Genomic DNA, 12745 nt, shown 5'->3' on the forward strand with positions numbered 1-12745 from the left:
TTATAATTTTTTATAATTAATTTTTATCTAAAACTATTTAAAATAAAAAAATTTTTAAAATAAATTTTAAAATTTAATAAACCAATAAAATTCTATTCGACTTCGGATTGATTTCAAAAATATTAAATTCAGATTTCAACCTATTTTTAAAAATTTATAATAATATCCATTAATTGAAATATCCAAACCGTTACCTGCCAACCGCATAATACGTTAATTGAAAGAATACATTTGCCAATTCAGTATTTGCAAGATTTTTGACGCCAGAAACCCATTACGAAAATATCTCTCTAAAACTTCACAAATCTATGTTCATACTTTGAATCAAAGCCACTCAAATTCAAATAAGTAGCAACACTAGCAAAAGTGGAGAGGTAGATATTCCATTCAAATTTCAAAGATCTGCCCCTAGCCCACGCGTTTTCTATCTTAATTCCTTTTATCTTGCTATCCAAACAGCAAGCAGAGACAGAGTTAAGCTGCAAGTATATTGTATAATTCAAATGTGAGATCAAGGCAAACAACCACAAGCTCAGTAGACTTCTACAAGTTTTTCCACTCCAACCAAAGAAATCAAAGACAAGTTATTATCCAATTCCGAGCAAGTACAACTATAACACACTTTTTCAACGCAGGTAAGTATCAGGTGCACATTGCCTTCTCCAATAGTTCCTGCAATTCCCCATTTTTATATGCCTCTGTAGGTACAAAAAGAAAACGATTCATAAAAATACTTTCCAAATGCAACGTTAGAAACTATATGAAGTCCTACCAGAAGACAGAAAAATCATAGATATACAAAACAGTATATTACGAAAACAATTAAAACCTCGTGTTTAGATAAACAAAAGGAGGATGAGAGGAACAATGGACATCAACAGAGAAACAATCAAGGATGCTCTAAATGACAAACATCTATATCATTTTCTGTATCACAAATTCTCAATTCCTATATCAAAGGCTTATTTAATGTCAATAACGACAATAAGGTCAGAAGGGTTCCAATCCCACAGTGCATTGTTAATACATTGCTCCCATCTCTTTTACTGGCAAGGAATCTCATAATTTAGATATGATCTAGAAAATTTGTTACTTGAAATAATGAAGATCCTGCACCCACTGTCTGGAATTTCCAGCCCGCAAAAGTATTTTGTATGTGAAACATGTCTATTTTAGCTAATGTGTCTCAGTGATTAACACTACCAACAACAGAAATTGCAAGTTACGCCATACAATACAAGGTGAAATCCAGCCACTGGATCATGCCAATTTCAGCATTCTGAGTTTTCTAAACAAATTGCCATATTATATTATACATTGGAATTGCAGTGCAAGCAAATCATTATTTTCTGCCATTATATATCCATTATAGTTCTTGAAAAACATTTTACTTTTCAGATAAGGAAGAGGCATAACCACATGATTGAAATCCCGTGACTCCAGTTCTAGCGTATTGTACTAACCAAAAATGCTAATAAAAAAATTCTCACTATTTCAAACCATTCCAATATATAAAAACTTTTTGAAACACACGAGTGAGACATCTGCAACATATTCATGAAATGTATTTCTTATTATAGGTTGACTTAATAACATTTCAAAAATGCTCACTCAAATTTTCTTCACATAGAGAAATCCATCCCTAAAAGATGGATCAGAAAAATCTTCAGAGACCAAACAATGTCATTCTACAATGATGGATAGCAGACATTTTGAAAAGCATGGAAGTTTCACAGTAAAATGTATAGTAGTAAATCTAGTCTCTTTATTGGTTCAATGCTGCTATGAGTATTTATCTCTAACTTAAATAGGAGAAGGTATCCCACTACCATGGGCCAGAACGGAAGCTTATCATTCCCAATCCCTCCCCCACCCCACCTCCCCTGCCCAGTACAAAAAGATTTTTTGGTTTTCTTCCCCTCCTTTCACAGTGGAAAGATATTGCATCAGGCCCTAATAAACAGTGAGGAATAGCTTGAAGTAATTATTTGTCTTTATGTGAATGTTTATGTGTGCATGCACATTTTCATGCTCATGTTCACTCATCTGCATTTGTGTATGATGATAAGCGTGTACACATGTCATAAAGATAGAGCAAGAGCAGAAAAAATGAAGAAAGTACTCCAAACATGAGGCAGTAAAATAGACCAATGAGAAAGATCTTGAAATTAACCCAAAAACTTACATTGGAACTGGAAATAAATACCCCAAGGGAAGCAATTGCCTAAAACTGGAGTATTTACATTTGATTTATAAGCAATAATGGGAAATGATAGCAGCTGATTTCAAAGTGATATTTTGTTTTATTGAAAAGCAAAGTGAAATTAAAAATGACCAATAAACAAAAACTTACCAACTGTGATGTCGCAACCACCAAAAAACTCTCCTTCAATATAAAGTTGGGGAAAAGTAGGCCAGTTGGAATACTCCTTCAAACCCATACGTAGCATTTCATTCTCTAGTATGTTTATTGTTTCAAAAGGAACATTCAAAGAATTCAAAATTTGCACCACAGTATTTGAAAACCCACACTGTGGAAAGTCCTTAGTTCCTTTCATGAAAAGAACCACCTTGTTTGATTTGACCACCTTATCCAAAGTATTCTTTAGCTCAGGAGTTAAGGCTGCACGCAAAACCAAACATATGAATGTGTGTTTGGGCTACCGTTACCGTAATGCATCTGCCATAATTTAGTTGGAGAAGATTCATCCTCCCTAAGGAAGTCAAGTCAATAACAAGAATGGAGTTTTTTTGGCTTATGGTTTCTTGACTGTTATTAAGATATTCTTAGGACCATCGTTCATTGGTCATATTTTCAGAGTCCAATCATGTTAAAAACTTTTGGCTACCAAAGAAAGAGGAGTTGCTAACTAAGACATTTAACTTAGTTTTTTCAATAATATTCCAAATATAGTAGTCCTACTGAATCCTCATACAGATGTAAGCACGATTTTGTAAAATAAAAATGGCAAATTCAAAATCCAATGGAGACCCACAAAAATGATATGACCATTGGCCATTGGATTTGAACAAAAAAATTTTTTTGATTTCCTCTAAAGAGATTATTTCTGAATTTTAAGGGAATTTGTAATATGGTAAATATAAAATTCCAAGAAAGTATATTTGAGAAAGGAGAGAAGCGAAGTACCAGAAGAGAAGCAGCGGAAGGGGGCAACCCTAGCAGTAGAGCTGAAGGTCTTGCGGGGCAACAAGAACCAGTTCGTTGAATAAAGGGGAAAGGTAAAAGAGCGGTGGGATTGGTAGAGGGTTTTCGAGCAGAAAAACTTTGGAAGAACCGCATCTGCTGCATGCGATTGCGAAGAATAAGGAGAGGACACCGCCATCGCCCACCGCAAAGCCATCCTCATCCACTCACCGCGAAGCTACTCAACGTTTTTTCCTTTCCCTTCCTTTTTTAGGGGAGCCTCAGCAATCCGGACCTATCAAAGCATTATCCGGTTTTTGTCTTGTTTTGTTTTTTCATTTCTTCTATACATCACATCAGCAAATATTTGTATACTTTCTTTTTCCAGAAATTTTGGTACACAATTAACACAACATAAAAAAGGTTATCAAATGTAAATTTGGGGGACAATAACAAAAACAAATTATATTTTATATTTTATAATTTTAAGATCAATTATATAATTTTTTTTTTAAAATTTATATAAATTTTGTATAGAGCATATCATAAAAATCTATAATTTTGTTTAAACAAGCTTTCTAAGATAATAATTTAGAGAACAAAAAATCAGATAATTTATGTTATTTATAATTTGACTGTTGATTGTTAGACATATAATGATAAGCACAAATTATAAGAAAAAAATTATAATTTAAGTGAGCGTTTGATACAAATTAATTCATGGTCTAAAAGATTCTTTAAAAAAATAATTTGTATCAAATGGAAATGATTTTTCATAAAATTAATGTACCAGATCATACATACTATATCTATTCTTGTATATGAAATGATTTGAATTGTCAAATGGATTAATAGTTAACAATTATATGATATTATGAAATGATCATTTTGCATTTTAAATTCTCTATATACATTTTTTTTATGAAATTATAAGTACAAAAAAAAATACAATCATAACCAACTAGTACATTCATATATAAAAAATTACTAAATCAATTAATAAATCAGACCATAACTAGATAAATTCAAAATAAAATTGAACTAAACTCGCACTAAGTGCAAATTGAGTTTAAGATCTTTATTTTTAGACAAGCATGATATTATTTTAATTATTGAGGTTATTAACGGAATTTTGCAACAACATATTGAAATACATAAAAGGTGGAGAATGAAAGGAACCATGGCCACTAATGGAACCAAAGCTGCACTCCTTTTCTTATGACAAAGATGATAACAAATGGGGAAATAAGGAAATATAAAAAATTTTCAAATTTCAATAAAAATTCTCCAATATTTTCAAATTCAACATCAAATAACTCAAAATTCAAAATATAAATCAAACTCAAATGTAATGAAAAATAAGACAAAAAAAAAAAAAAATAGAACACACATAAAACAAAAAACAAACCAAAAGTACATGATCCATAAATCAACTTAACCAAAATCCAAAACAAAATTAAAAAAAAATAAACCAAAACCGAGAAAGTAGACGATAAGTGAGATTTGAAATTTAAATAAAAAAAAAAGAGATAACTGTGAGGATAAGCTAAAGAAAGAATAAAATGAGCGAAAAGAGAAGAAAGAAAGAAATAGTAGGGAAAATGTTGCCAGCCACAAGTTTGGCCATCAACTTGAGTGGCAGTACTAGATCAGGGAGTAGGGAGCCAATGAGAAGAAAGACGGAGAAAATAAAATAAAGAAAAAGATAAGGAAAAAAAATAGAAACAGCCAACTAAGACAATGCTAGTGGTAGCACAAGTGGTCAACAATCAAAACAAAGAAAGAATAAATAGAGATGGAGTGATTGGTCGCTAATGGTGATGAGAAAAAAAAAAGAAAGATGCAAGAAAAAAGGTAAAAAGAAAATGATTTTATAGTAGCTTGAGAATTAAGTTTTTAACTAAGACAATGCTAGTGGTAGCACAAGTGGTCAACAATCAAAACAAAAAGAGAATAAATAGAGATGGAGTGATTGGTCACTAATGGTGATGAGAAAAAAAAAAAGAAAGATGCAAGAAAAAAGGTAAAAAGAAAATGATTTTATAGTAGCTTGAGAATTAAGTTTTTAATTATTTTTGGCCAAAGCAACATAGTTTTGACAATAAGAAAAACAAAACAAAAAAAAGGGGGATGGGCTACTTATTCCAAACTTGATCCAATTGTAATCCTAACCCATCTGATTTTGGATCAAACTGTAAAGCCTAATAGTTTGTGAGGTATAATTTTTGTTTATTTTATTTTTTCTTATTTAAATTTTTAACCATGTGCATGATTTTATTTTATGAGATTATTTCAAAAAACATATATAAAAATAAAAATAAAAAAGAATGTGTTTTCTTATATGATATTTGAAAATATGTAATCTTATGTGTTTTGATTATATAAAATTAATTTATTCTTTAATTCCTAGTTATACATGCAAAAATATTATTTGTTTTTAGAGCGAAGCTAGGACGTTTTACTAGTTATATATGATGGTAAGCTTTTTAAAAGGATTAATTGCTTGGGAAGTGTCAATAATGTTATTGGATTTTATTTCTGAACTCATATCGATCATGATTACTAGTTCTTTATATGGGAAGAAAAGTTTGTTGAAATGGAAAAAAAGATGGTTGATCTTATTAAAGTGATGGAAAAAAATATGGAAATCACAAAACTCAAAAGCCAAAAAGAAATGCAGCAAGACGATAAGTAAATAGATGATCAATTGCATTCTCTAGGCCTTATAGCAAACAAATCAAATGTTGACACTTCTAAAAAACCGAAAGATGTCCTAGAAGCGAAAATCCTTGTGTTGAATACTTCAACTTCTACATCAATTGCCATATTATCAGTCTAAAAATTGTAAGATATGATTGGTAAAACAATTAAAGTGCAATATGGCACATTGAACATAAGGCACATTGAACATGATCGACATGGATTTGTATGTACAAAATTAGGCTAGTAGAAAAAGATACAATAGCCATGATAAAATTCATGTAAAGATTCAAGTAAGAATCAAGCAAAAGATACATCCAAACAAGAACCAACAAAGTATGCAAGCTTCAAAGATTCATTTACAAACTCAAGCAAGCTTCAAGAAGTTAAAACATTAAAATTATCAAAAATGTAGATGAACCTTGTACATATAGGAAGACTAGTAGGACTGTAATCATTTTAATAGTGCTATATGTATATAACATATTGCTTATAGGAAATGCTATACTAATGTTTCAATTTACTAAGATTTTGTTATCAAATAAGTTCTCCATGAAAGATTTAGGATAGGTGATATATACATTAGGAATAAGAGTCTATAAAGATAGATCTACAAGGTTGCTTGAAATCTCATAAACTATATACATAAACAAAATATTAAAAATATTTAACATGAAAGAAGAATCTAAAAAGGGATTCTTACCTTCGTCACAACTCGTAAGGCATAAATCTTTTAGAAGACTTATGATCTAAGACACAAGTAGAAAAATGTCACATGCATAATATATCATATGCTTTGACAATAGGATTTATCATGTATCCAATGCTTTGCACAAGGCCAAATGTCTTTTATACGTTAAGCATAACAAGTAGATATGAAATGAATCAAGGTAATCATCACAAAAAGGCTATAAAAATAATACTGAAGCACTTGAGATTAACTAAGGATATGTTTCTTATCTATGGTGGAGCTGAACTCTATATTGAGGGTTATTGTGAATCAAATTTTCAATCTGATAAAAATGATAGCAAATCTTAAAATGCTTATGTTTTTATTTTAAATGGTAGAGCAATTAGGTGGAAAGTTTCAAACAAACTACAACTACAAATTCTACAACCAAAGTCAAATATATCTCTGTGTCTAAGGCTACCAAAAAAGAAAGTTTGGATCAAAAGTTCATAATTGAACTAAATGTTGTTCCTAGTACTATTGGTTCAATAACTATTTATAGTGACAACAATGGAGATATTGCTCAAGCAAAAGAACAAAAGTCTCATCAAATATCTAAATATGTATTGAGGTATTATCATCTCATTAGAGATTTCATATATAGAGAAAATGTAAAGATTGAATGAGTGCTCACTGAAGATAACCCAGTTGATCCTCTCACTAAGTCACTGTCCCAATAAAAGCATGATAAACATATAGCCATACATGGTATTAGATACATGGGTGATTGGCTTTAGTGTAAATGGAAAATTGTTGGCATATGCCTTAATAGCCAAATTGATGTTGTGCAAATACATTGTTATATGAAATTTAATTATCTAATGAAAGGTTTGGATTTATCATCAAGCTATACAATGTTATTACTAGTACTTAGATTATAAAGTTCTTGAAATAAATACAGCTTTACAAATGAGATTGTAATTATAAGATCATCATTACATGAAAGTTATATTCCTAAAATGTTCCTAGTTAATGCTTTATCAAGAAAGGACATTGATAAGAACTATTAAGATCAACACATGGCTATGAACTCACTTATGAAACAAGTAATCGATCTCCTAGGTTGAAGTTTAGATAAACTTGAGCTAACATGTGGATGCTTGTTATAAAAATAAATTTACTTAATATGACCTGATATGAGAATATTATTTGGTAATCACATAGTGTCTATAACAATATTCTCATACTTTGGTTGCATAAGTGATCCTTTGACTAGAGATTATCAATGATCTTATATGATGAATATTATACTTTGATTTTAATATACTTGTAGTTCTAATCATAAATGTTCTAATAAGGTATTGTTAGGTATAAAATGAGGCATATAAAGATGCATAAGTAATCAATATAAGATTCATTACCTTGTGTGATAAAAAAAATCTCTTTTAGTCTTGAACGAATTAACTTAAGAAATCTTTGGCCAAAGTGAAATAAAGTTTTAGAATAGTTCTAAAGCTTATTCGAGAGTTAATTTAAAAAATAAGACTTATTATAGCTAAACAAGATTGAGTAGATACTAATCTATGCTCAATGTTAAACTGAGATAATAAGTGATTAAAGGATATTAATTATATTGAGAAGCCAAATTATATTGAAAAACCAAGAATTAATAGGTATGTCAAACAACGTAGTCATTCTTTAGCATTTGGTAGTCATGGCTTCATTACTTGATGATGATCATGATCTATAAATATAAGATAATTAATTAAAAAATTAATGATGAATTCAATATGGTTTTGATTCACCTAATTTGAGTTCAATCAAATAATCATAATTCTTATATTTATTTCCAATATGTTAAGGAATATAATAGGTTATACATAATAGAACATAAATGTGAAGGATTAAAATTTGGATAAATTAAGTTGGACTTAATTTATTGAGTTGAAGCCCAAATTAGAGAATAAATAAAGATTATTATGGATGACTTGGCAAAGGGACCATTATATTTGAAATAGAACCCCAAATAAACTAGGTTTATGTTATATGCACCATACATTTATTTAAAGAACTTTAGCCACCCTTTTTGAGTATCTAATTAGCATTAGAGTAGTCGTACTACTATTTTATATGTTGAGAACAAATAGAAAAAAAACACAAAAAAGGGCAAGAAATATCTTACTAGCATAAGATTCAGCTAGACTTCTTCTTATACCTTGTGAAAGCTTTTTCCTACTTGTATGTGTGGATTATTATTAGAGGCTAGAAACTTAGATAGTTGTTGGTTTGCTACAACCAAGCTTAAAGTTTTTGAGGTATTCTTGACTCCATCATAAAGCAATAGTAAGTAAATATGTCATTGTCGTTTATGATTCTATGTTTATGTATGTTCTTGTCAACATGATTCATGGCTTAAAGGATTGAAAAATATTAAGTTTTGTTGCATATTACTTTGATCTTGTATGTTCAATTCCCAACAATATCAACATAAAAATCGTCCATAATGATTATTTCTAATTAATATACGTGATATAACTTAAAAACGTACCAAGAGGGCTTATACCAATTGTTTGTTTTGGATCATGCCGAAGCATAATTCATGTATAGCAAAAGTAAAATTAGCAACATAAACAAACAAACAAAACTGAAACCTCAATGGATCACTTGGTAACATCACTTAAGGTTAATATAATTCTTTATATAGTCATCCATATAATCAAGAACATACCATAACTTAATGATATCATAATTAAAAGTTAGAACAACCCCTGATTTGTTTAAACACTAAGGAATCCCAAGACATAAAGCCAGATTGATTGCTAAAGCATAGGCCATTCAAGTAATAAGATTATTGAGTTAAGTATCATTCCCTCGATGACTGATTTAAGGCTAACATGGTCTAATCTCAAGCTATATTTAGTATGATCGATTTACAAAAACCCTAATCTATGTACTAAAAACAAAGAATACATTTGCAAGGAAAAACCAAACCAAATAGAAGAATACTTCAAATGTAACTGAACAAGACCTAAGATCTAAGTGTATTGATAAAGCACATGTAAATGAACATGAATTAAACTCAGATCTAACATAAAAGTGTGATCAATGCAGAAAAAAGAAAAAAGAGGAAACCAAAGTTGAATGTAAAAATCAAAAATAGAATTGTAAGGTAAAATTTGAATTTTTAGCACATTAAAACTTAGATCTAGACTTTAATTTAAAGAATGAACTTAAAAGGAACAAAATATATAAATTTCAATAGTAAACTTCAAAATCAACAAAAGAAATCAACTCAAAACACTTAAAAACAAACTCAATTAACTAGATCAAGATTCATTACTTAAAATAAAGAAAACAAAGTAAAGTACATTTAAATTAAGAAATCAACATGTAAATGCATCAATTTAAAGGCAAAAAAAGGTAAATCGGCACCCAAAATTAAGAATTAAAAAGGAATAAGAAGAAAAAGAGACTGAACCACCGCCTAGCTTGCTAGAAAAGCCTTAAACAGCCATTCAACCATTGATCTTTCTTTCTACCAACATCACTAGCTGTGATTTCCAAGATTTATTAAGCAAAATATAGTGCAAATTTTAAAATGAAATGTTCTAGATTTGTAGATCAATAAGTGAAGAATATGCAAGAAAAATTTTAGAGAAAGATCGCAATAAAATCATAGTTATCAAAAGCAAAAATTGAAAGTAGGCAAAGCAAGAAATTAGCCAAATAGTATTGAAGAACAACTTGAAATTGCAAGAAATTGAATTAAATTACATGTAAATTTGTAAAAAGCATTAAAAGAACTCTAAATTACATAAAATATAAAGTGCTTGAATAGAAAATGTACAGGAAAGGTCAAATTGTACACTAAATTCTTATACTTTAGTTAAATGGTGAAATTAATCCTTCTACCTTAATATGTTCAAATTGAATCCCTATACTTTAATTACTAGTTGAATTAAGTCAAATTGTTAACAGTTCAAACCTTTTTCCATTAAAATTGATGATTTGGCATTTTACTTTTTGGATGTGGTATTTTTTGCTTACGTAGCCATTAACTTCACTGACATTCAAATCTATTTGGTCAAAAATAATGATATGGCAAAAGTTTTTAACATATCAACATTTTTCCACCCCAACTTTTCTCAAATTGTATGGCTTATTCCTATACTTTGGTTAAATTGTGGAATTAGTCCATTTACCTTAATGTGTATTCAAATTTAATCTATATACATCAATTAATTATCAAATTTAAGATCCAACCTAAAATAACACATAAAAATATGAATTATTAATTAGATCATGACCTTTTTTTCATATTTAGATAATTTTTTTTGGATATTTCAATTATTAATTGGATTTAATTTGATAAATATGGTTAATCTCAAATTAGATTATAAGCTCAACATAAACTGAATTATATATTTTCTTTATTTTTCTTTATTTATTTCTTTATTTTGATTTTTTGATTTTTTGATTTTTTATTATTTTCTATTTTCAAATTTTTTTAATATAAAAAATAAAAATAGATAATAAATATAAAAATTAAAAAAAATGATAAAAACATAGAAAAAAGATTAAGAAACCCATACATAACAAATCCAACAAGCCTAGATACATAATCAACAAGAAAAATAATTGTAGGCATCCCATTTTGTTCAAATTTTTTTTTATATTAAATGGATTTCGAATTTTGTCTCAACATTGAATTTTAAGTCATTTTTATATAAACCGAGCTTTAATTGTGAAATTGGATTTTAATGTGAAATTGGATTTTAATCCCAAATTTAAAGGTCCAAAAGTGTTTTATTTATTATTTATTATTTGTTATTTACTTATTACTGTTTAGTTGGTGAAAGTTAACAAGTTAAAGCAAAAAAAGTCAAAAAAAGAAAATTCAAAATTGAAAAAAAAGGAAAGTATGAATTTTTTTTTTGGAAAGATTAATTTGGGGAAATTTTGAGAATTCAATAGCAATTTTTTTTGAAAAATTACTTTTTAGAGTTCCAAGTTTAGAATTTTTAGTGCATTATACTCAATTTTGCTTTAGACAGTGATACAAAATGGTGGCATTGGTGATCAATTTCTAGGTAATGTTAGTTTTTGGGATAAATTTTTCTACAATTGTTGAACTTTTGATCATTGTTTCTAAAAATCTTGTTGAAATATGAGTTTGTTAAATGAAACTTTTAGAGAGAAGCAAGATGAAACGAGGATAAGAGAGAGAAAGAGAAAGGAAAAGAGAGAAATTAAAAAAAATGATTTTTAGTTTTTGTAACAGGTTGAAATGATGAAATTTTAAAAGATGGGTCCAGTGCAACTTGCGTGTTGACCCATGCATTAACTCTTTACAACTCAACCTATTTGCATTGAAAAGTTTTTTGCGTTTTATTTTAGTTTTATTTTACTTCTAGGCCAAATCTTAAATTCGATAATTAATTGATGTATAAGGATCAAATTTAAATACATGTATGGTAGAATGGCTAATTTCACTATTTAATCCAAACTATAGAGCTGGGTCATATAATTTGAAAAAAGTTGATGTGAAAAATGTTGACATAGCAAAAAACCTTTGCCATTTCATCATTTTTTACCATGTGGACTTGACACGTTAAAAAAGTCAACAATCACATAAGCATATATGCCATGTCAAAAAAGTCAATGCCATATCATCAATTTTAACAAAAAAAGTTTGAACTGCTAACAATTTGACAATTTATTGAAGTATAGGGAATCAATTTGAACATATTAAGGTAAAGAGACTAATCCTACCATTTAACTAAAGTATAGGGATCTATTGTACAATTTCACCTATAAGAAAAGTAAAGAAAAATTTTCTTAATAGTTTCTTAAAAGAGAATGGAAAAAGCTACCTAAAAAGAACATGTAAATGCAAGAGAAAAAATTTAAAAATGTAAAAAATGAAAGTTGGAGTTGCCGGCCATTTCATCACTATTTATAGACTAAACCTAAATCTGGAATAGCCAATGAGCTTCCACTAAAATGCCACATAGAATGCTATTTGAAGAGGATATTTCTAACTCATCTATAATCTTCTAAAATCTCCAATTTTACAATTTTTCTCTTCTTCTCTTCTTTAAGTTATGTAATAAATGTTATTATAGGATCCAATGCATCTCCCAATTAGATAACTAGGAGTTTCATTTGCCCAAATAAGCATGTATCTTAGCCTTTCTCTTTATGTTCACACTTGCACCACCAAGTTTTCA

At 28.8% G+C, this 12745-nt stretch overlaps 1 protein-coding gene across 1 annotated transcript; it reads right to left on the reverse strand.

Annotated features, from left to right (window-relative positions):
• Positions 1-474: 474 nt before the first annotated feature.
• On the reverse strand, positions 475-3482 carry CXIP1 (CAX interacting protein 1). Its single transcript, XM_022887210.2, has 3 exons — positions 3149-3482; positions 2354-2623; positions 475-698 (listed from the first exon to the last, which is right to left on the reverse strand). Exons 1-3 carry the CDS (start codon positions 3366-3368, stop codon positions 643-645), a joined length of 546 nt encoding a protein of 181 aa, XP_022742945.2. The 5' UTR covers positions 3369-3482; the 3' UTR covers positions 475-642.
• Positions 3483-12745: the final 9263 nt, after the last annotated feature.

Source organism: Durio zibethinus, chromosome 14, assembly GCF_047325235.1.
Source record: "Durio zibethinus cultivar Kanyao isolate XHJ-2024 chromosome 14, ASM4732523v1, whole genome shotgun sequence".
NCBI classification, from domain to species: domain Eukaryota; kingdom Viridiplantae; phylum Streptophyta; class Magnoliopsida; order Malvales; family Malvaceae; genus Durio; species Durio zibethinus.

Coding starts and splice junctions, on each gene's coding strand:
- CXIP1 (XM_022887210.2), bottom strand. CDS start 3,368: ATGAGGATGGCTTTGCGGTGGGCGATGGCGGTGTCCTCTCCTTATTCT. Junction 2,624..3,148: donor CTTCCGCTGCTTCTCTTCTG/GTACTTCGCTTC, acceptor TTTTGCGTGCAG/CCTTAACTCCTGAGCTAAAG. Junction 699..2,353: donor TGGTTGCGACATCACAGTTG/GTAAGTTTTTGT, acceptor TTGTACCTACAG/AGGCATATAAAAATGGGGAA.